Source organism: Rousettus aegyptiacus, unplaced genomic scaffold (assembly GCF_014176215.1).
Source record: "Rousettus aegyptiacus isolate mRouAeg1 unplaced genomic scaffold, mRouAeg1.p scaffold_m13_p_13, whole genome shotgun sequence".
NCBI classification, from domain to species: Eukaryota; Metazoa; Chordata; class Mammalia; order Chiroptera; family Pteropodidae; genus Rousettus; species Rousettus aegyptiacus.
The window spans coordinates 21,703,013-21,728,685 of record NW_023416288.1 but is presented as its reverse complement, the minus strand read 5'-3'; the positions used below and the strand labels follow the sequence as shown (position 1 = coordinate 21,728,685).

The 25,673-nt window shown below is 38.4% G+C and overlaps 1 protein-coding gene across 9 annotated transcripts in view; it reads left to right on the top strand.

The window, feature by feature from the left end:
* Positions 1–25,673, top strand: part of ICA1 (islet cell autoantigen 1) — a 130,723-nt gene that overhangs the window by 81,607 nt on the left and 23,443 nt on the right. For 8 of the 9 annotated variants that reach the window (XM_016133666.2, XM_016133670.2, XM_016133668.2 and 5 more), the window contains exons 7-10: positions 8,865–8,990; positions 9,971–10,069; positions 21,343–21,437; positions 23,499–23,551. In XM_016133666.2, the coding sequence (XP_015989152.2) occupies positions 8,865–8,990; positions 9,971–10,069; positions 21,343–21,437; positions 23,499–23,551 (373 nt within the window). The remainder of the gene's footprint in view (positions 1–8,864; positions 8,991–9,970; positions 10,070–21,342; positions 21,438–23,498; positions 23,552–25,673) is intronic. The other variant, XM_016133673.2, reaches the window with a different exon arrangement.

Genomic DNA, 25,673 nt, shown 5'->3' with positions numbered 1-25,673 from the left:
TTCATAATCAAATCTGGCACTGATTACTATATAGGTGGTTTGTAAGGAACTTAGAAAAATGAGAATTATTTTGAAGCAGAATGGATTCACTTTAACACCAGACTTACCCCATTTCCTCCTACTGATAATATTTTGTAAGTCTCATATTGTTCTCTGTTGAAAAATATAGAGAAAAGTGAGTTAGAGATTGGATTTTTTAAAAGAGCAAGACTGAGTTGAATCTAGCCTCAGGGTTCACTTTAAATATGAAGACTCAGATAGATTAAGAATAAAAGGATAAATTAATATGTAGCCTGAAAACCCTAATCAAAAGGAGTCTGAAGTGGCTATGTTAATACTAGACAAAACAGACTTTAGAACATGGATTATTTCCAGATATAAATATAATTTGACTAAATGTAGTTATCTGAGGAATAGAGGTTATTAAAATCATTCAGTGTAATTTGCTATGTGAGTAGACCAAAAACAAACCATATAATCATCTCAGTGGATCCAGAAAAAGCATTTGATAAAATTCAATATCTACTCCTGATAAAAATTCTCAGCAAACTAGAAGAGAATATCTTCAATCTGATATATGAAAAAAGGACAGCTAACATCATACTTAACCATGAAAGACTAAACGTTTCTCCTGTACAATCAGGAACAAAGCAAGTGTGTTTTCGCACACCAACTTTTAGTCAATGTTATCCTTGCCAGTATAATAAGGCAAGAAAAGTAAATTAAAATATACAACTTAGAAAGAAAGAAAGAAAGAAAGAAAGAAAGAAAGAAAGAAAGAAAGAAAGAAAGCTGCCTGTCTTCTTAGACAACATGATATATGTACATAGCTCTATCCGCATAGATATGGGAAGGGAGAGAGAAAGGGAGGGTGAGAGAGAAAGAGAAAATCCTAAGGAATTTGAAAAGAAACCTTAAAACTAATTGAATTTAACAAGATCACAGGATACAAGATCAGGTTACAAAAATTAATCATATTTCTAGTTATCAACAATTATAACTTGACATGTAAACCAATTACAGTTACAATAGCATCAAAAATATAAAGTGCTTTGCAATAAAATGAGCAAAACATGCACGAGACCTGTGCATGAACATCGATAAAACAAAATGCTGAGAGAATTTTAAAAACCCAATAAGTGGAAAGAGATACTATGGTCATTGGTCTGAAGATACTGTTAAGGTTTCAATTCCCAGTAAATCTGTGGCTTCAGTGCAATTCTAATCAACATCTCGGGAACATTTTTGAAGAAATTGACAATATGGCCCTAAGGTATGTGTAGAAATATGAAGAACCTGGAATAACCAAAACAATTTCAAAAAAGAAAAAAATATATAGGATTTATACTACCTGACTTAGAAATTCATTATAAAGCTACAGTAATCAAGATGCTGTGGTATTGGTAAGGATAGACATTTAAGTCAAAATAGAATAGAAAGTCTAGAAATAGACCCACACATATAATGACTTAATTTTTGCCAAAAGTGCCAAGGAAATACAATGGCAATTGGATAGTTTTTCAACAAATGGTGCTGGAACAATTGGATAGCTACATGTAGGGAAAACAAAATGAACCTATACCCCTACCTCACACCATATATATATATATATATATATATATATATATATACCTGTACATATATCATGTTGTCTAAGAATACAGACAGCTTGCTTGCTTGCTTGCTTTCTTTCTTTCTTTCTTTCTTTCTTTCTTTCTTTCTTTCTTTTCTTTCTTTTCTTTCTTTTCTTTCTTTCCTTTCTTTTCTTTCTTTCCTTTCTCTCTCTCTCTCTCTCTCTCTCTCTTTCTTTCTTTCATATATATATATATATATATATATATATATATATATATATATATGAAATGGATCATAGGTCTAAATGTAATAGCTAAAAATATAAAATTTCTAGAAGAAAAAGCACAGGAAAAAATCCCTGTGATCTTGGGTTAGGGAAAGTAGGGAAAGTTTGGGTAAGGGGCTCGCACGCACACACACACACACGAAACTATAAGAGAAAATGTTGATAAATTATGTGGTGTCAAAATTAAAAACTTTCCTTCTCAAAAGGCACTATTAAAAAAAATGAAAGGCAACTTTCAGTCTTGAAATAAATGTTTAAACTTATATCTGATAATAAATTTATATTCAGAACATGTAAAGAACTCACAACTCAGTAATAAAAAGACAAACCTAATTTTTAAAAATAAGCAAGAGATTTTATTAGGCACATTTCTAAAGATATGTGTGGCAAATAAGATATGAAAAGAATTTCAGCATCTTTAGTCATTAGAGAAATGCAAATTAAAATCGAATTAAAGTCATAATAACTATGACTACACATCCACTAGAATGGCTAGCACTTGAAAGACTGAAATTACCAAGTGTTAATGAGGATATGGAACAAATGCAACTTGGATTCATTGTTGGTGAGAATGCAAAATGATATAGTTACTTTGGAAAACAGTTTGGCAGTTTCTTATAAAATTAACCACACAGTTACTATATGATCCAGCAATTCTACCCCTAGATATTTGCCCGAGAGAAATGAAAAACATATTCACACAAAAACTTGTGCTCAGATGTTTACTGCAGCTTTATTCAAAATAGCCAAAATTGGAAACAGCCCAAATGAATATACACATTGAATTGTATTCATACAATTAAATACCACTCAGAAATAAGAAAGAACATGCTGCTAATATATGCAACAACATCGATCTCAAATGGAATACGCTGAGTGAAAGAAACCAGCCACAGAAAGATTAGACTACATTGCATTATTCCACTGATACAAAACTCTAGAAAAGACAAATCCAGAGTGACAGGAAGCAGATTAGGAGTTGTCAGGGGCAAGGAGGGAATTGACTGCAATGGCAGCGTTTTAGAAGTGGTAGAAATGTTAAGTATCATGACTCTGGTGATAGTTGCATGATTGTATACAACATGATTGTATTGTCCAAGAACTCATAGAATTGAATGGCTAAGATTAAATTGTACCTCATAAATAAAGCTGATTAAAAGTGGTGGCGATGATGAGAGTGGTGACATTGGTGGCAGCGGTGGCATCAGCTTCCGGCACAGAATGAAAAAGATACCATCTCCACATGTATTTCTTCTAGGAAATGGGGACTCCACTGACCATAGTGCGCCTCAGGGAACTCGATGGGCTGATTTCTTTCCACTTTGCTGAGAAGCCTGAGCTAAGGAGCCTTAGCAAGATTTCTGATAATAAAAGCTCTGTTCAGTCCGTGTGGCTTGGCATGTCCCTATGTCTACATCTAAATGGATAAGCCAACATCGTTGACCAGGGTTTTCTAAGATGGTAGCTACACCTTTTGTGCATGTCCCAGACTGAGAATACTATGAGTCACACAGTCAATGGTAGATCAATAACCCTGCATCCAATGGTTTAGTGTAAAGAGCAGGAATTATAGAACTAAATATACCTGAGTTTGAATCTCATTTTTATATGTTAGATAAATATCTAGGTCTTGATTTCCTCTTCTGTGAAACCCTAAATTTTTTTATGGCATATAATAGGTGCTATATGCTGTATGGGAAAGGTTCTCCATTCAAATTTTAGAAAAACTGGAATCATCAAAGTTTAAAAGGAATCTTTATCACAGAATTTCTTAGAGCCTTCCATCTCTACGATGGCAGAAGTAAGCAGCCTGTATTAGTATTTTTCTGGTTCGACATAATAAAAGCTCATCTTGAATTCATTGAAGCAAAGGACTGACTTCATTAGAAATCCCATGTAACCCATAGGAAAGATAGTGCCATCTAGGAATTCGAGTTCTACCAGGGCTTTCTCTCTGTTTCTTCTATACTTTATCTGTGTGTCAGTCACCTTGATTCTCTCAGATCAATTTTCTTCATGCCACAGGAAACTCAAACACAGAGACTGACTCTGCTAGTCCTTTAGCCACTAGAAAAGGGTTGAGACTTACTCTCTCGTTCCAAGTTAAAAAATCCTAAGGAAGGGCTCTGATTCTTTCAGCTAGAACCAAGTCCCTTTCTCTTAATCCACCAGCCACGGTGCCTTAGATGATCGACTCAGCTTGGGTTAAGATGCCCAGCCCTGGACCTGTCAGTGGGAGTGGAAGGGTAGCTTATAAAAGAACATGCCAGCCCTTATTTAAGCCACATTATAAAGATAAAAGAGATAGAATGTTTTTCAGAATCGTGTGAAGATGTTGTTGAGAGAATCAAAAAGATAGATAGCTCCTAAGTCTGCACTTCATTTTCCACACACATGCATAGCACACACATGGTCACTTAAACATACTTCTGTACATAATACAATGTCACAATTGCTCCTGCCATCAATGGCCTTTTGCCCTCTACCCCAAAGCCTTCGCACATGCTCCCCTCTCCACTGGAGCGTTCTCTCTCCTTCTAGTTGATCATGCTCAGTCCTTTGGAATAGAGCTCATGCACAGCTACTTTGGAGAACGTCTTCGCAGTCAGATACCTTGGCAAATCATTCTCGGGGTACTGTGCAGCCTTTCTTCTGAGCACCTCACTCAGTTTGTGCCCTCACTGATTGTAAAAAATGCCTACTGGACTTTTAGCTGCATGAGGACAGAGACCACCTCCATTTTACTCACTGCCGCCAGGGTGTAGAAGATACTCAGTAAATACTTGCCGAATGAATGGTTGGAGGGAGGGAGGCAGAGTCATTTCCTGAAAGAAAATGTAAAAGTAGAAGTAAGACTGTAGTTTTGCTTTATTTTGTTTTTAAAGGAAAGAAAACACTTACAAAAATACAAAACTGCTCTCATTATTTTGCTATGGATGGGAAAACCAGTTTGAACTAAGAGAATGAATAGCTTTGGTTTCATGATACGTAGTTCAAGTTGGGGCTAAAAGGTCGAATTTCAGGTTAGGAGGAATAAGCCCAGAGAAGTGCCCTGTAGCTTTGGCAGTCAAGACATTCCTCCTTTCTCTGGTAAATTGAATTTCTGCCGCCTGGGAAAGACAGGATCTTAAAGAGGGTCTAATATGTGTGATCATTTCATAGAGCTCGGAGAACAAGAGAACGGTGGGGCAACAGAAATAAAATTGAGAAATAAACAAAGGGCACATTTATTTGACTGAAGACTTTTTAAAGGGCCTTGAAAAACACAGGAGCTCCTCAAGATGTTTATGTAATTGGACATAATTTATCTGGGATTGAAAGGAATAATAATCAAAACATTTTTCACGTAAGTGCATCTGGAGGCATATGAAATTAGACTCTTGATGGTGGCCTGTGCCTGACTGTGTCCTTGGTGTTGTGTCTTCAGGCTGGAAATGTGTTTTAGAGAGCAGACGTGGAGCACAAAACATTAAATCAACTTTACCATATTCAAAATGCCCAACAGTGTGACATCCTCCTTGTTTGGCAGCAAAAGGGCACAGCATTTGGAAACTCAGCAGTGCATTAAGTATTTTAATAATCATTGTTGACACACAAAGCATATGGCCTTTCAGAACTCACTGGGTCAAGTGTTGAAGTCTTCTTCTAGGTTTCTAAAATTACTTTATAAAATTCAAACAAAATTAAATTAGGGCACATTTCAGAGTACATAAATTCATGAGCTTTGCATTATAAGCAAGTAAAACAAGTTTCCTCCTAGGATAAAAGAATATCTGTGAGTAACTGATTATGTTAATGCAAAGGAAAAAGCAAAATTCACATCCCTGCAAAAATATTAATTTGCAATTATTTAGAAAACCTGCAGTCTCCCTGTAAGCAGGCGAGCCTGTGGATTCCTTGTATTTGCTATGGACTCCTAGTTATGCTAAAGCTAAACACCCGCCTCAGATATCCCTTCCTCAGAAGCCCTCATTGTCCACTTATTTACCATTTATATTGGTTATCTATGGCCACAATAAGGCTATGAAGTAAGCAACTAACACTTAATGACTTAGAACAATTCCTTATGCTCACAAGTCTGTGGGTCAGCAGGGCAGTTCTGTTCTCTGCTGGACTCACTCTTGAGTCTGTGGTCATCTCTGGAGCGGGCTGGGGCTCTGCTAGTCATGGCTAGCCTCCCTCACCTGTTTGGGGGTCAGCTGGCCGAAGGCTGATTTGTTGGTATAACTGTGTTCTCGTCTTGTCTCTTGCATGCATGAGACTCTTACACCCCTCCAGCTGGCCAGCCCAGACATGTTCTCTTGTTGGCCTGGGTATGTTCTCACAGGCATCTTAAAGAAGCAAAAAAGAAAGTAGAAGCATGCTAACTTTTTTTTTTTTTCAGGCTTCCAGGTTCATCACATTCGTTAGCTTTCCATTGGCCAAAACAAGTCACATGCCAAGCCCAGAGTCGAGTGAGAAGAGACTACTATGTTACAGAGAAAAGGGTGGGGATACTGGGAGGCTAGCAGTTGGGGCTTCAATACCTTCAACCTACACCTCTGCATGCCCCCAGCCCTAGCATTAATCATTCCCTCATCTGTGCTACCTCTGTTCTTCATTCTTAGTTCTACTGTATTTTTCTATTGCATTATAATATAGCTACTAACTTGTCTTTCTTCTCTATAAAAGCAGAGGATCCTTATGCCTATGTACTTTCACTTACAGTTGACCATCTGCTTCCGATGAGTCTTGTTCCTTTACAGATACCCCAGTGCCTAACACATAATAGGTACTCACTAAGCATGTGTGGATTGGATGCATACATGAAAGCTCACATCCATTTATCTCCCTCCCCTCCAGGAAAAAAAGAGTGGGGACAGAGGCCTCTCGAGATACCAGTCGAGGAGGTCTTACTGGCCCGTGCAACTGGTGAACCGTTAATGGGGGACCTGCACTGAAGATCTTAGCTGCCTAAACATCTTTGGCCGCACATTCTCCCACTTTTCCCCTCTGGAACTCAGGTTTTCTTTTCTCTGTCTCCTTTTTCTTCTCAAAGGAAGACCAGAAATCATTGAGACTTAACTCATCCTAAACTTTTTATAGTCAGCACACCCGAGTTCTTTACTTAGAGTCTCTATACTCTATCGTGGGAAATCAGCAGACTCCAATATTTATTTAAGCTTGTGGTCTGGTCAGTTTGAGAGGAGGTGGATGGCTTCTATTCTCTTGTTCTTCTGGATCTATAGGCCAAGAATATGGAAGAATTCTTAGGAAATTTTATATAGGTATATGAACAAGACCCTTTTCATATAGGGTATTAATTCTGTCACTACGGTGTTAAATATACTTACTACCTTGTTATTTTCCAATTCTGTAGATTCTACAGGACAAACTTGTGTCTCTGGGTAGAATCATAATTTTGAGCTTCTTAATTCTCCAGCAAATAGTGTAAGTTGCTTAGGAGGCAGGATAGCATGGCTTTGAAATCAGGCAGGCCAATCTAGAAGGCCAGCATGCCTGTTAGCTACTTTCCCAGACAAAGCCTCTTCCCCTCAACTGTCAGAGAGGGTAATCATAGAGGCTAAGAGAGAATAATGCTGGCAGGTGGTCAGTAATTTGTAATAATTGTATCTGTATCAATTGTATTAATTGTGAATTCCATCTATTGTTAAATTGTTCCAATTATTAAAATGTTAAAAACGATGACAATTGTATCAGTTATTACTATTGTTATATTATTCTCTATAATTGTTTAAGCCATGAATACAAATCTGTATTACTAGTAGTATAAATTAATGTATTTTATATCAAATAATCTTCATGCTTATCTTTATTAGAAAATAAAATCATTACTTCTAAAACTACTTTAAAAGTTATTTTAACTGAGCTAATTTTCCTTTTAAAATGACCTAGAAAATTTCTTCATTGAGTCACAAAATGTGTATTCAACACCTGCTTTGTATCAGGTCGCCTGGTGCTGATCATATAATGGTGACCAAGGTAGACATTGTTCTTGTCCCCTGGTGTCTATCCTGTGATGAAAGAACTATCGCTGTTACCAACTTGCAGTTACCTACCTGGTAACTACACCTGCAGGAGTTATCTGAGATAAATTAATATATTTGGCTAGCTTTCCTTAGTTCAAATATGATGTGGTAATGCTTCTAATTGGAGGAAAAGGAAATTTTTACTTCATTTTTAATGTAACTGTATTAAATTTTAAAGCCTTCTATTTTATTACAAAATAATGTATAGAATAGATATTTCTGAATTCTTTCCTGACCTTTACTCTGTCTCTGAGTTACTGTGCGGCTCAGGGATGGAGGGTTATTTGTGTATATACTTAATAATAAAAGTTGAGTTCAGGCCTTTGAGCCACACTTGTCTTGCTCAGGTTTGCGTCCATGTCTAGAAGTGTACTATCACTTCTAATAAAGCTCAAAAAAAGAGAAAAGTCGAGTTTATCAGTGGAGACAGTGTTTTAAGCTGTGTCACAGTTTTCTTTTGTAGTATCCTAAACTGGACCTTGAGACAGAGAAAAAGGACAAAAGTTGGAAAAATCCAACGTCTGTTGTTGAGTTAATAGGATTGTATCAGTGTTCATGTCTAATTTCTAGCAATGTACCATGTTATGTAAGATGTTAACATTAAGGGAAGGCAGCTTCCAAGAACTATAGGAAAACAACAGGACAAAGGTTATTCCCTTGCCATCCTGCATGTTTCCTGACTTCTCTTCACTATGGTCAGTTTGTGAATGCCTTGAGAGGAGAGGAATTCTAACATTCAACTGAGAACAATGTAAGTAGGATGGTAAGTCGGCTATAAACTCGTGATATGCAGTGCTGTCATTTAGGTCCTTTGGAGATAAAGGATGGATGTTGTAGGATCTTCTTGCTCACCTGGAATTTTTGAAGGTGTTTTCTTATGTGAAAGAGATAAATCCAGTATTGGTCTTTTCTCACTGGCAAATGTTAACAACTTAAAAGTTTGTGTTGTTCAAAGATTCCTTTTACTTTCATAGGTACAAACACAAGTACGCCTTGCCAAAAAAAGCTTTGACAAATTGAAGATGGACGTGTGTCAAAAGGTGGATCTTCTTGGAGCAAGCAGATGCAATCTCTTATCTCATATGCTAGCAACATACCAGGTAACGAAGTGATGTTTGTTACAATGAACCAAGAATATTTTGAGGTTTAGGTTACAGAAAAGTGGTGTTTTGAGCTATAAATGTGGTTTGGGCATTACGAAATTCCGATAACTTATTTCCTAGGTCTCTTCTTTCTATTAGACTACAGTTCAATCAAACCAAATATTAGCCATTCCCTGTACATACACTGTAATTTCTCACTTCCCTGCATTTGCTTAGGTGGTGCTTTCTGCCTGAGCGCCTTGTCCCACCATTCATACCTTCCCAAATTCCACCCTGTTTTATGTACCGGACTCTATCACATCCTTCAGAGAGCCTCCTCTGAACTCACTCAGCATTGTCACCTGTACTTCTCATGGCACAGTCACTTACTCATCAGGTTGTCACGATTTAATGAACTTGATTTTGTCTCCAGTGAACCTGTTTTTGTCTCCTGCCAACCTCTGGTTAGCACTTGTATCTATCAGCAAGTCACTGAGCACCAACCGAGTGTGGGAGGCCAGACTCTAGTGTTGTAAGGAATATCAAAATGAATAAGAACAGAGTCCCTGTGCTCAAAGAACTTAAAGTTTAGGAAGAAAGTCAGAGACGGTAAAGTCTGACTATATTTTTTATACCCCAAGGAGAGAATAGGGTGTGCTAAGTGAAGTAAATTCTACAAAATTCATTGAAGGTTGAAGAGGGAGAAACTGAATCAGTTAAGAGATCATGAAAGTATATTGTTAATGATTAGCCCTGGGTTTTAGAGGCTGGATCTGGAACAAGAAAAATGTCCCAGGTGGTGGAGTGCATAAGCCATGGGAGGCAGTGTTTAGGGAAACAGGGCTGACTTTGGTTTGGCTGAAATAGGTGCATAATGGGAAGCAAGCCTGCATAGATGTGCTGGAATCATAAAAGCCACAGATGGGCACACTTCCCTAGGGCCCATGACTAGAACTGGGCATTCAAAACATTAATAGCATTACTGTCTCTCTTTATAGACCACTTTGCTTCATTTCTGGGAGAAAACGTCTCACACTATGGCAGCCATCCATGAGAGCTTCAAAGGTTATCAACCATATGAATTCACTATGTTAAAGGTATGAACTAGAGAGGCCATTAGAAAACCTTACGAATGGTAAAGTTTTGTTTATATCATAGTGTCCTTGGCAGCAAGCATCATTATTCTACCAGACTCCAAATGTCAGAGAACTGTGCCTGCAGTAGGGTCTTGTTTTACTGCATCAATCAATATTCAATACAACAGTAAGCCACAACGATATAAGTACAAAGGTTGAACCTTGGGGTATATGTTACTGAAAGATGAATTGCGGTGAACTCCAGCCTAATGATGAGGCCTGCTGCTTTAAAATACTTGTTTGACATTGCTAAAGAGAAGATTGTATGCTTTGTTACTTTTTAATTATTAAATTCAAATAGGCTCACCTGAGAAGGTATTTTCCCTCCCTTATTTATTTCTGACAAATAACATTTTATTCTATATCATCCAATATAGAATTGGATTTTTCCGTAACAGTAATATTCTCTAATTTAAAAAACATTAAACTCAATGATTTCTCAGTTCAAAAGGGAATCAAGCAAAATGTCTGATCCTCAGTGTTGCAACTGAAAGTGAAATCATTTTATTCTCTGATGGTTGCTGAGAGTGAGCGCATGTCAAGCTAAAGAAGTGATTTGGGTTCCAAAAGGATTTCAAGAATGGTGAGAGAGAACGCTGGATTTCTAGGTCATGTCTTTGAAAGGAAAAAACCAGGAAAGAACTAAAGTTCACCTGGAAATGACCTTCCTTCTAATTCTTTAGGCAATTTGTGTCTCATCACCTTACTTAAAAAAAAAAAAAAACATAAAAAGCTTTTTTCTTTCTTTTTTTTTTGCAATTAAACACCTCTTTGACTTTGAGATATTTGTAATGTCACTGCATCTACAAAAATACTAAGGCAGAAATCCTTTAAGACCCCGGCCCTTTAAATAAAAGTCTTAAACCTCAAGATAGTCCACTCACCTTGTGTTGCCGCTGACCTGATTACAGACAGGACACCTGGCCATGAGGTCTGTTTTTCATAATCCCGCTGTCAGCCGGTCACTTGCTTGCTGACATGCTGCATGAATGGATTCAGAATGTGCCCTTTTTTGGTCCGTTAACTGGACTATGTCAAGGGAGGGACCTTTCATTTCTTATGTGTCCTCCTTTGTCCAGCCAACTGTTGCACACACAGTGAACCCGCAGCCTTCCTCGTCACCTCAGCCATGTTACTGTCCTTGGTCAGGGCTGCATTCCTTCCCTGCTGAGAGTTTTAGGACATAATATGCATCAGATCTTATTTTATTATAAATACAACATCAAAGGTTGTCTTTTGAAAGGCAACTTTACATAGCACAAATCAGCCAGGTGGGAGATGAAATGATGCCTACACCAAGTAAAATTTAAAAGAAGCTCAGGTTTGAGTTAATTGCATATAAAGTACAATAGGAAATTGAAGTTTGCCACAAAAATGGAAGAATCCTTATGCGTACCCGTGGCCTCCTGTGCTGAGGAAAATATGGCTCCTTAATTTTTGCCATGGTATTTAATTTATCCTGCAGAGAGGATCAAGCTGATTATGTTAGAGAACTTCTGGGCAGAGAATTTAGTATAGGTTTGATGGCAATGGTTTAGGACAAAATTACAAATATTTGGGGCAGATGACTCTTCTTTGCCTTTTACACCCCCAGAGCTCTCCTTAGAATATGATTTAAGTAACAGTTTATGATTTGATGTAATACAGACTCAGTAGGAGTAATACATCTGTTAAGATGTAATACGATTATAGTAATATCAAGAATGTTGTGTCCAGAAATCAACCAAATAAACTATGCTTTTATTACCTCTCTTGAATGTTATTCATCTACACTTTCGATTATGACATGTTATATTAGAATCTCAAGCTAGTAGCTATTTATTTTCTTTATATGGACTCAAACCTATATAACAGAATCCTGTTACACAGCCCATCATCTATCTCATAGGTAGAGAGGCACATTGATTATCATATTATATGTCATGAAACATGAAAATGAAAACCATTAACACCTATGTATCAGCATCAAGTATGAGCATATTACCTGACTTACCAACCCTCTTGCACTAATATATTTTTTTATATACTTGCCTTATATTTGAAAGATTTTGATTTGATCAAGTCATCTTTTAATACATATAATCTTCTGAATGGCACTGTATATTGATAATTGATATTTTGAAATTTAAATAGATACTTTTACGATTTATTTGTTCTCTGGATTTACCTAAGCAAATAGCCCCTTAAATGCCTTTTGGGACTCTAGCTGGAAAGAAAACATTTTCTTTGGAGAGGTTTGCCAAGCTCTGTTAATGAAAAGCAACCCATTTGTTTTCTTTGCTGCAGGGTGTATTCTAAGTGTGTTGGTAATTGTGCCACTGCAGCTGTATTTCCTGACTGTTAGTTTTATGCTTGATGAAGGATGATAATTAATGTGTTAAACAATTGGTGCATCCTGTTTGGAGGAACGAGTCTTTTGCTACAAAATTACAGGGATATAACTCATGCCTCAGAAGTTCAAGTTTTATTTTTAATGAACCTTTCTCTGGAAAATATGTATAGTTCTTTTTCAAAATAATTTTGTTATAAAAGTGAATTGTCTCCACCTTTTACAACTTGAAAAATATACAAGTCATTATTTTTAAATTTTGTGAATATTTTGTGGCCACATTTTATGTGACAATAGCTTTTTTATTCACGCCCGATATTATTCTACTTTTAGTGACATAGACCATCATTTTAATTTATAGTAGATAGATTTTTGTAGGATCTTAAGTTTTCGGAAATTTAACATCGAAATTTAATTACACAATTTTTTAATCTAAGAATTGTAACAGCTCAATTTAAAGTAGAAAGACTATCTTTTAAGTGGTTTCCAATAAAAGAAGCAATGTCGTAATCTCATATTTTCAAACAATAAATATTGATTCATTAAGATGCTACTAAGCATATGTATTTTGTTTGTGTTAATTTTATACCATTTCTAAATCATCTGGAAATGTCTTTCACATGGTAGAAATTATCAAGTCATGGGGATAGGAATGGAATGTTACTAGCCTATCTTAAAAGCACTGTCACTTTTTTCGAGAAAGTAATTTAGACTGAGAGTATAAAGCATTTTTTGAAATACTAAATGAAATGCTGACTGTAGAAAAGCAGTACCCATCTTAAATTACCAACCCTCAGATGTGGTCATGTTTGCTTCATCTTTCCAGGATGTCATTTACTTATATATTTCCCCATGGAACAGACATGAGGAAAGGAAAAAAAGAAAAAGCCCTTAGGAGTCAAGTGGCTTTCCCCTGGAAAATCTAAAATTCTATTTGTATCAATGTCTTTTTCGTCCCTATCTGGCATGCTGGCATGTGGTTGAGTTAGATGTCTATATAGAGAAGTGAGTGTTGGGTCCTTTGAAGAAGTGGACACACTCGTTCAGAACTTGGAGAGAAGGCATGTCCTTCTGCATTTGTGTTTTTAAAGAGATCAGAATGGCTATATTTAATGAAAATGGCTGCAAGCAAAGTGTAATCCTGTGACGTGCTCATTCCAGTGTTTTTGGAAGGAAAGGCAGGTTTCTGACTCTGGATATGGGATAAAGCATAGTATGTCAGATCACAAACTTGGGAGCCAGTCAGACCTAGCCTCAAGTCCAAGTCTGCCATTCTCCAGGTGTGTGGTGCTGGTGGTGGCAATGGCGGTTGAGAGCTGGTGGCGGCAGTAAGGGTAACAGCCATGGTGGTGGCACCAGTAGTGCCGTGGTGGGAGAGATGGGGATGGACTTGTCACAGGTTCTCTGATGTATCCAGGAGGTAGACATTGACAGTATCAGTACAGAAGCATTTATTGACGTAGACAAGGTTTCGTAGCCCAGCTTAGGTTATTACTTTCTTAAACACCATTTTTCACTCTGGATGATTAGTTTTGCAGTGAGTTTCACAGGCAAGGCTATGAATAGCAGTGGGATAGGAAGGAGGTGCCTCAGACCTCACCCAGGTGACCTAACCCACTCCCTTCCTGACTCCCACAGATGCTCTGCCAGCTCTATTCCCAGCCCCATCCTTTACCCCTGCATGCCAGTGTGGACTCATGTAATTCCCACAGGGACATGAGAGGGTGGGCAGGCCTACGAGCAAGGAGAGCTTCCCGCCCCTACAACAAGGCTTACTCTAAAAATGCAGTTTGGCTTTGCAACTGGCTCTCAGCCTGTGCCAGGTTTCTAACTCTAAGGAAACCTGAATTTGAAAACCTAACTCTGAGCATGTTCAAAAATAACCATTGAAACAGATGTGCCAATGTTCCCTCCTTTCTCTCCTGGGGTCTAAGACAGCACTGCTATATGGAACATCGTTCTAGAGACCAAAATGCTTTTAGCTCTCACAATTCAAAAAACATCTTTTTCTCAATTTTGTTTTTCTCAATTTTGTTTTTCTCAAATTCATATGCCTAACAGCCTTCTTCCACCCACCTCCACATTTCTCAGTTAATCACTTGAACATTTACCGACAAGCCACATGGCTCTGTAGTTACTTGCTTTGAAAATAAAGCCATAATAGTTTTTATGAAAATTGGGTAAATATCTCTGCAATGCTATTTTAGTTGCCAGTCCCAACATGGCAATTACTCATGGCGAGCATCCAGAATATCCTTTCAGACTTTCAAGTTTTCTCTGTGTCATTACTTTACACAGCATTTAGCAGAATGATTTTTTTTTTTCCCAAGCTGCTCCAGGCCAGATTCCTGCAAACAGCAAGTTGGGATGCATCCAGGTCACTGGAAGTGGATGGTGGTAGGGATGGGGGTGGGAGGGGGTTGGGAGGGACTAACCACAACCACTACTGAAATCTTAGGTGGACAAGCGAGAGTGTGGCTGGTTATCAGTTCATTCATCCCTTGTGATGACTGGTATTTGTTCTTCTGGGCAGCTGGTAGCTCAAGCTCTCCTTACAACAGTGAATTCTCCATCTCTCACCTCTTCCCATTCCCTAACTCTTCATCTGAGGGGAAAGGAAAAATTATTATTCTGTAGGTAGTTACTTTTTAGCCAGGCACTCTGCTAAGGTGAGGTGTGCCTAGGAGAGACGCCCGTGTTATGTGTGACTCTAAGGTACCAAGGTTGTTGGGTATTGCCTCATTAATAATACTGTTAGGTTCAACATTGACATGTAGAAAGTAAAGTGCATAGATTTTGGTTAATCCTCGAAATAATCTTGGGAAGGTGGGAATACTTGTTCTTGTTTCCATGTTTCAATGAGGAAACCGAAGCTCAGAAAGGTCTAGTAATCTGCCTAAGGCCACATACTCAGTATGTGGTAGGTCTGGGAACAGGTATGCTCACGCTTTTTCCACTCTGCCACATGGCAGTTCTTCCAGGTGGCACTTCAGGCCGTGCAGGAGAGCAGGAGAAAGCAGAGGTGCCGCCTTTAAAAAGTACAGCTGTACTGTAAACTTTCAATTAAAAATAACGCTTTGAAGTGTTTGCTTGTAGGTGAAAACTGTCTTTTATGTCAGTCCCTCAGATACCTGGGAACCTATGATTCTTCCTTCAGAATTTGGAACAAAGTCCTCTCCATCTCCTGGCATGTCACGTGAAAGGGAGTTCAGTAAACGTCTTTGGCTTGGCTATTCGATACTATTTCTCAACTAGTCCTAGAATTTTAAAAGACCTGGCTCCTAATGTTGCTTCTGTTCGTGGTTGAATGGCCTTATGCAAGCCACGTTACTCCTCTGTCTTCATTTCCATGTCAGGAAATCAGGAACACAGTGTTTTTCTGGGTTTTGTGAGATGTGTAAAACATTCAGTGCCTAACACAGGAGGAGCCTATAGGACTCTAATTCCTTTTAGATCTTAAAAGCTGTTGATGTGAAAGCACATTTTGAGTGTTTACCGTGAGCCGGATACTTTGCAGAAGCATCGTCTCAGTTAATCCTCACAGTGTCCCCAGAAAGATACACTTGTCATTAGCTCCACTGTTCAGATGGATAAACAGAGGCCCCTGTAAGGAATGAAGATCATTTTCATGTCACAGCAGTATGTGATTTATCTCCAAAGTCCGTCTCTTTCCGGGACACTGTGATGCCTTCCCAGTACCGATTTTCCATCTTATTTTACAGAAGATGATTATATATCTTATTTATCATTGTGTTTGTTTTGCTCCAGCTTTACTCTTTAACTGTTTTGTTCTATAGCACAATTGAAGTACCTCTGGTCCTGGATTAATAGTGTTCTTTATGAATTTATAACTGCACGTGCTCAAATCCATGAATTGTGTGGTTTATACACATCATCATGTCCTCTGCTTTTTATTCCTCATGTGCTACCAATTATATAAACACAAACATACACACACCCAACCGAATCCAGCATCTTTTAACCATGCCTCACTATGTTGAGCACTTTCATTTCCTTTTATAGACAATATTTGGCTCCTTCATATACATACAGTATAATTAATAGAAAGTAGCATAAGAAAATTAAATATCATAAAGATTAGAGAAAAATGTTATCCAGTTATCAAAAGTAGGTCATTTTAGGGATGGCTCTTGGCTTTTTGTCTGTAGAATTTGTTTTGCTGGGTAGTTTTGCATTCATTCAGATGAATGTTACTCTTGCTTTTTATTTTCCTAATATAGGAAGTAGTAACTCCCATTACTACATTAACCTGTCTCCTAAGACACTTTTGCAAGCTCAGACTGCGAGTTTCCTCTGTCATGCTGATCGTATACCTTGTGTGTTTCCTGAAACCATTTAAGGATTGATGGAAACTATTAGCATGTCAGTGCAGCCTTAACAGAGAAAGGTTACTTGGTCTAAAAAACGTTTTTTCCTCCACAGAGAACTTTTCAGTTTTATAGGATGCTGCATTGCCATTTTCACAAGCAATTTTAATGAAAGACCTAGTGAGTTTTGGGTTTAGAAACAGAATGCTTTGACATTTTGTTTCTGGACATGGATTTGAATGTGATTTCATCAGCCAGTGATTCAGAATAGTTCCCTCTGATGGCTGCCTCATCTGTACCGTCAGCCAAGCCTCTTAGATTCATTTTGCTGGGGCAGGTGTTCATGTCACATAGAAAATGCTGTCACCTCTGACTTACACGATACTATAGGGTTAAGTGTTTTCAGCTGAGTGGTGGACTTTAATCTAAGAATTTGCCTCTACTCCAGGCCCCAGTTGCACCTTTTAACCAAGCCTTAGAGAGAGCAGTGGTCCACCATATCGAATATCCTATATCGGACAGTCACATCTAGGAACTGATTTTTAGGGAAGAAAGGGAACATGATTTGTCCTCCATGATGTTTCAGAGTTCCCCTAAGCCTCTTTATCTCTTCAATGTATATCATCTTTGTAAGAAACGAGTTCCATATGTGTTGTTGTGGGGGGTTTTCCTGATACATAGAGGAGTACATAGCTTAGTTTGATCTAAAACTCATTCTTACTTTAAGAGATGCCTCTTGGAAAATGTTCTAAATTTGATTGTGGTGATGATTGCACATCTCTGTGACTATACAAAAATCCGATGAATGTTATACCCTTTTTTTGGGGGGTGGGGGGAATGGTGTGCTTTAAATAGGAGAATTCTGGGTCTATGAATTATATCTCAGTAAAGCGGATATACGTGTGTGTGCATACACACACACAATTTCCCTTGGTTCAAAATTCTATTTAATAAACAAGTTCATGTGCTCAATATTATTTTTCCTTGTGGTTTTATAAACCTTTTTATATTAGTCTCCTGACCCTTTGAATTTCCTAGCTAAAGAGCTCTAACTTTTGCAATTTAACCTTGTGTACATTAATTTATCAACCAACGAGTACGTATTTAGCATCTCTTTTGAGCGGCTCTAGCCAAATTATTAAAGGGACAATGGTAACAGTAGGAAGAGAGGAACGATTGTCACAGGAATTATTAATAAATTAAAGTAGCAATTGAAACTGCAGCCATTCTGTTGGGGAAGCACAATAATGACTTAACTGTGATTGTGGTGACAGGGAGCCAACAATTGAGTCCCTGCTAATGGCCCAACAGGGGAAGGGGTTGAAAAGAAGGAAGGAGTGGTTTACATTACAAAGGGATTGTCTGAGAGCTGTTCAAGTGTGGTTATGAGGGGAGGTCAGGCTGGAGACAGAAGGGATGATAACCATGGAGCTGTCAAGGGCATCTCGGGGGCTTAGGCAGGCGCAGTGGCAGCTAGACAGGCCGCCTGGGAGCAGGCATGTCCTGGCCCTGCCTGGTGCTGATTGATAAAAAGGAAATGCAATGAGAAGATAATTGAGCAAGCCAGGAGGCCTAGGCAAGTGTCACAGAATCAAAAAGTGAGTCTTGGAGCTATAGAACCTCAACTGAAAATACTCCTGGCTTCACTTTAACCAGAGAGTAAAACTTCTCTAAGTGTGTGTGTGTGTGTGTGTGTGTGTGTGTGTGTGTGTGTGTGTGAATAAAACGCTGTGATTGGCAGATCTATTGAAAAGAGTAAGTCCTTGACATCTGTCGAACTCCTCCTTAAGGTTGCACATTTCCAAAATACACATGCACACGCACATACACATGTGCCCAGCTTTCACTAGATGCTTTGCAGTATATAATTAAAAAAATAAATAAAAAAGAACATCTAGACTACAGTCCATATTCCAATTGCCTCATTTGTTCCAGTGATGTTCTTTATAGCATTTTCCCTTCCAGCCAAGGATCGTGAATTCCATTTACTTAGCATGCATTAGAGAGGCAAAAAGAGCAAAAGAATATGATGAAACTAATGAGGCAAAATGTTAAATATTGATGAATGTGGGCAAAGGAATGTTCTCCCTGTGCGACCCCTGCCGACCTCTTTATCCCGGTCTCATAAGTCTTGTCCTCTTGCCCACTATACTCCAGCCCCAGTGGCATTCTCTTTGTTCCTCGAACAAGCCAAGCGATTCCCACCTTTAGGCCTGTGCCCTCGGCGGCCCCCTCTGTCCCTGAGCTGCACATGGCTGGCTCCTCCATTTCATTTAACTCTCAGTTGAAATGTCACTTCCAAGAGAGGAGATAGTCCTGTTAACTGGAGTTATGACCCGATCACTTTCTATCCCCCTATTTTAATTCTCTGCCTAGACCCATCTCTGGCTGATAATGTTGTCTCTCTTATTCACCAATGTATCCCCAGCAACCAGAACAGCACCTGCTAGGCACAAAAAAACTGTTTGTTGACTGAGTAGACTAATCTAAATGTCCAGAAATAGGGGGTCATTAAAAATGATGGCGATGCCTGAGGAGTGTGCTTTATTCAAGAAAACGCTTCAGGTCTCCAATCGGGGGACATATTTTCAATGAGAAAACCTTGGCCCTACACTAGTATAATGGCGAATAAATGTATGTTTATATGTTTTAATTCAGTATTAAATGTTTAAGATATATAAAATCTTTTGTACATTCTCCACTCTAGTAGGGAGTGTTATTGATTATGAACTACCTGCACAAATTATATTAGTTAAGTGGACAGCTACTATTATATAAAATATATACATATATTTCTATACACACATACACAACAGGGATTCTCAGTATGTAAGTATATGTGTATGAAAAAAGGATATATATGAAAATAATAACATTATTTTGGGAGAAATGAAATTATGAGTAATTTTTTAAAAAAAATTTCCAAGCATTCTATATGTGGTTCTATTATTTTACTAATTTAAAAAATATTTTGAATACAGAATAGATTTAATCAAATATTAATAAAACTGTAAATGTAGTTTCAAGATGGAAGGACTTTCTTGAATGTGGCATGCTTATTGCATGAAGCTTTATGGAAAATCCTGGTAATTGATCCGGGCTTTGCAAAGACCAATAGGACTTTTGAGGGTGGCCAGATAGGTAGAGAAAGCTTTTTTGGTAAAGAAGCAGAATGAAGACAGATAGGAAAGGAACAAGTAGCACATAGAGACCATGAGGAGACAGGCCTAACTGAAAGGAAAGCTCACGCTTGGGGGTTAGCGGGACGTGATCTGGGAGATTAAGGTAGGATCATATTTTAAAAGATCTTTAAAACTGGGCAGAGAGGAAAGAAAGTAGGAACTACCATAGATTCTTGAGAAAAAGGGTAACGTGATAGCTTGAACGTTTTAGGAAAATTATTCTGTGCAGGGAGCAAAGCAGAGCTGGCAGTTAGGAGGGGTGACACCAGTGTCCCTCTGGTATCCGTGGCAGACACCAGAATCAATTATAGCTCTTTGCCGAGACTCAGCCTCCAAACTGCTTCATCCAGCCCTCTAGTTAGTCATCACTACTCAGTCAGAGTTGGCATATGACACTTAATTGCCTTCTTGTGTATGTGTTATCATACCAGAAAGACAGGAAGAAGGAAGGCGGGAAAAGAGATGTGAAGGCCAAAAGGATGGACCTCAATAGTTCTGAGGGTATAAGCAGGATGAGCATCTCGAGATGTTTCTTTCGTATTTTAGGTTCGTATTTTAATTAGGGCCAGAAATAGAGATCTTTTTGTATAACTCATTATTCAGTTGTTATAGAAATGTTTTTACTTTTTCAGGTTTTGTCACTGATGTACAGTTTCTAGGCACTCGCTTTTTAAAAAGTCTTTTCTTAAATATTTAATAAACCTTGAAAACAGCAACTTCAAAAAAATTATGTACCATAAAAAGGCTCTCCCCCATTTTTAATCTACAAAGATTTAGATGTACCTGCTCTGTCCACTCGTGGGAGTTAACTCGTCAGAATGTGTTAAGCTACTGGTTTTGTTTTTGTAAAAAAGGGTTTTGTTTTCTCTTGTTTTTAAAGCTGTTTTTAGATTGCAAAGTAGCAAACAAAATTAAAAATAAAATGAAATTATCTCATCTTTGGAGGAGAAAAAGCTTCTACTCTGTCAGTGTGTGGGCTGTAAGCAGAACAGAATGTTTATCTTAGCTGCACGTTAAAGATGAAAAATAAAGTTAGCAATAGCCAAAAGGCCTTCTTTTGAATAACTTATCACAAAAGGGAAAACATAAATCTAGTGGCAAAACAGCTCTACTTTATAGGCTAGTATTTCTTGGATGGGTCTGAGAACATATAAAATTTCATTTCTGTCCACTTGATTGGTTCAAGGTAACCTCCCCAAATCTCTAATTTAAGATTTGGTTTTTGCGACCAGTGGCAGTTGAATTTTTTATTGATGATCTTTCGTTTCCTTTTATTCTTTTCTTTCTTTCTTTCTTTCTTTCTTTCTTTCTTTCTTTCTTTCTTTCTTTCTTTCTTTCTTTTCTTTCTTTCTTTTCTTTTTTTTAACTTTTTACTGTCTATGGCTCGTGATCCAGAGCTTACAAGACCCTATGAAAAAGCTGGTTGAAAAGGAGGAAAGGAAGATCACCCAGCAGGAGAGTGCAGAGGCCGCAGCACAGGAGCCGAGCCAGTAAGTCACAGGCTAGTTCTCTTGGCAAAATCTTTCTTCTTGTAGGCAAGGGTGGCACAGTCCTCCTTGGCCAAGTCTGCTGGGGCCTCAGATACAGGGTAATTGCTCTATTCCCTCACTTCTCAGAGTGGGTGTATTAAAATGAGACCAATCCCTCCCCCTAATGCATAGTCTTGCTAGACTGAAACTCACTTACTCCAACAAGAGGCCCATTTCTGGGGTACTTAGTAGAGACATACTTGTGAGGAGTTTAGTGGGGCAGGAAAGGGCAGTGGTCACAGGGCTGCCCGGCTCCCTGTCTTGTGGCCTCAGCCCCAGCTTTCTGGACCCTATCCGGTCCTTTTGTTACCATCACTTACAAGATCCTGTCCTAGATAGGAAATCCCCCTGCTTTTCTCTCAGAAAAGGAAATAACCTATGAAATTGCCTCATAATTCATATGGTACTTAGGTGTTATCATGCGAAAGTGTTGGGTTTTGACATTTTGTTTTCTAATCTTCAGACCTTCTGTTCTCTGTGAAGCAGAGAGCAGCTCTGAGTACAGGAAGTGACTGCTCCATCTTCACTTCTCGCCTCTTTACAAAGAAGGCGCCTCCAGTCATTTGAAATACTGAGAGAAACTTTCAACAGATATGGTGCATGGTTCCTAATCTCATATAGCAAGGCAAAAGTTTAAATATGAATCTATGTCTTTTTCTATTGAGATGTCGTAACCTACAGGAACGGCATTAATCTTCAATGGGCTAACCTAGGAAACCAAAATAGATCACCTTATGATTTGCTTTCGCTTTTCCACACACACAAAAATTTAGATGACAATCTTATGACAAAACAGCCTTATGTTTTTGCTGTGTTTCTAAATAAAGTTTCAAATACACAGATGCACACATATACATATATATATGTATATGTATATATATAGGTATATGTGTGTGTCTATACACAAACAGAAATATTGCTGCCAATATTAGCCCTTTTTTGTTGAAAGCAAATGCTAGAAAATTTCTTTAGTGCAGAAGGAAGACAAGTTTTCACTATAGGAAGACTGTAGGATGTGATATCAGTGTAGTACAATTGACGATATCAGGGGAACCAGTTTAACCCATTCCTAGTGATGGTAATGCTAGCTACTACCATTTAGTGAGTAGCTACTGTGTACCATGCCAGGTGCTTTATGTTACCGCAGTGCATGCTCATGGTAACCCTCCACATAATCAGCGTAGGCACTGCCCCGTTGTGTGAAGGATGGAAGTGAGGCTCAGACAGGTGAAAGGGGCCCATGCCCTGGTGTAGGAGAAGGCAGAGTGTAAGGTGACTCCTGGCACCTTCTTTTCATCTTATATGTTACTGGAATCAAAATAAAGGATTAGCCTTTACTCAGAAGAGAACCACCCAAGATTGGCCAATAGTTTTAATTTTGGATTTCTCCTTTATTTTAGTACTTTATTTTTAAAAACTCAAAAAGCGTAACCCAGTAACTGTATAAAAAGACAATGAAACTTTAGCAGGAATTTTATTCAGAAGGAGCAGGTGAACCATCATGCAAGAGGGAGGTTCAGAGACACCAGCTGCGGTCTCAGGGTAGTAATGTGTCTCTGCCGTGATCTCACCCATGTGTGGTAAGAGCTGAGTAGGTGACAGTTGTCTGGATTTGAGACTGATCCTGTATGTAGTATAACTAGCCTCCTGAGGTAGTCTCTCCTACAATACCAGGAATCAGAATAAACACCTGCTTGTCCATTAATTTTTTAACTATGTTTTTTAAAGTGATAACTGTAAGTATCTCAGTTATATCTAACTATCTTAGTTATATCTAACTGCCCGTCTAGATATTTACACAATATGTGCCTTACGATGAAATTAAATTCACATGTTAAGATGCTGCTAACCAGCCTTGGTACAGGAGAAAGCCAGCAAATTTGTTTCTTCTTCATAAAAATGTATAGTCTGTAAGTGACTGTACATTCACCATGTGTGTGTGTGTAAGTGCAGTTATTGATATTGTATCATAAATATAACATTTTCAGAAATAGATTACTAAACTTTTTTTTTAATTTTAAGGTTAATTTTATTGGAGGAAGAAAATCAGCACAAGGAATCCTCCAGTTTTAAGAGTAAGTTTTCATTTTTATTTAGAATCGCTTCTGAAATACTACTGCTCAACAGCCAACTCATTATCTTTTTTGGCAAACTCCCCACAGGCCTTTCTTCTTTTCTAATTTTATTCAGAAAGAGCAAAGAAAATTCTATGTTAATTTGCTTCCTATAGCGTCAGCTTTAAATTTTTGTAGATCCACGATGTCAACCCTGCAGTGTTATTGAGAGAGGTTGTATATTTTGAGCCAGAAAATAGCACCGTTAGTCACTTCGGCAGTAGCCTGTCAGTGGAGCATCCTTGACTGAGACTTGGCAGAGAGCTATTTCTTTTACAACAGATGATAACATTTCTGCTATTACCATTACTAGGTCTAACTGCTGTTCAGGCTGTAGAAGGTAATTTTAATAAGATTACATGATTATAGTGGGTGCGTTTTGTTTTCATTGTGTTGTGGGGTGGGTTTTGGTTATTGCTGGGAACAGATGGGGACACCGCTCTTCCAGGTGATTCCTGGGCCTGTCCTATAATGAGTGACACCAGGTCCCTTGGGTGTACCAACCCGCGTGGTCAGAAAAGGGGTTAGAGTGTTTACAGATGATGCCGTGAGCTATGAGGAGCCTGTCAGCTACCCCTGTCTCCCGTCATTACTGCCCATTCTTTCATTGGTTCTTCTTCTCATAAAGGACTGGAGAGAATGGTAAATTGGGGTAGAACTAACATGCTGTAATGCTGAGCTATTCACTGGGACTGGAAATCTTCAGAGATTCAGGGAAAAGTTTTGCAGAAGAGACTTGAAGAGAACTAAAATCACTCCAACCCTCCATTCAATCTGGCCCTCCTATGGGATGTATTTGCCTCTGCCTTGTTCCATCCTTTGCTGCAGCAGACACCCTTTCCGGGAGTTAGAAGGAGGCGGACTAGACCCTAGAACTTGCCCTTTGTTCCATCTTTTTCCTCCACTCTCTATCTTTTGTCTTTCCTCCTACTTTTCCAACCATTTGCCTCACCTTTATTCTTCTCCCACGTACTGCTTCATTTGCTTTATCCACATCTGTCTTTCAACAGAAAAAAAACAAAAACAAAAACTCTCACTTTTTTGCCTCTCAAATTTGGCTTCACATCACCTGTGCATGCATGTATACCTTCACTCACGTACTTGTTTATTTGTTTAACAGAAGTTTATTGAGTGTTATTTCTGTGGTGGGTACAGGGGTGGGCTCTCAGCATACAGTGGCCCACTAAACATATTCAGACCATTCCAGGACTAGGCTTACGGTCAAAAGGGGAAACAGGTGGTAACCTAAGAATTACACAAGTATTGGGCAACTCCAACTTCGGCAAGAGCTACAAGGGCTGTGGACACATGTGATAGGGAGACCTCACCTGTTTGAGGGGTCAGAGGGCTAGCTAAGTCAAATGCTGTTGCAAGACCTGGTAAAACAAAAGAAACTGCGTGCGCAAAGGTGATGAGTGAGGGGAGGACCAGGAGAAGGCCAGAGGAACAGTGTCCTAGGGGGAAGGAGCAAGTAGCAGAAGGCAGAGAGGCAGGCCAGCCTGAACTTGTTGGCCACAGAAGAGTTCTCTGACTATACTGATCCACACCTTCCAGCCTCAGTATCCCTTAGGTACCGACAGAATAAATCATATTTTGAGAATCGAAATAACCCAATAGAAAAAATTTAGTTCCTTAGGAAAATGCAAACTCTATTGTATTTGTATTCAAGTTTCATATCTGTATAAATCATATATTCATGCAATATGTGTTGATACAGGGGTGTCAAATTTTCTTTGTGTAGTATGTTCACTTGCTTGCAGTATTCGCATAATATTTTGAGACTATAAATGTTGACCATCTTATTTTATATATACACAGGATGGAATCCATTAAAATAAAGTGTCATCTTTTATTCTGTGATTTGTAGAAAGTTTACGTATATGAAGAAAACAAGTTTTAAGGCTGTTTAATTGTATGTGTGTGTTTACACATACACAGAAACACACACAAACACACACATTTATTGTTTAGAGCAGTTTTTGATTTCCAGAAAAATTAGGCAGAAGGTAAAGAGATTTCACATATAACCTCTGCCTCCACACACTCATAGCCTCCCCCATTATCAACATCCACACCAGAGTGG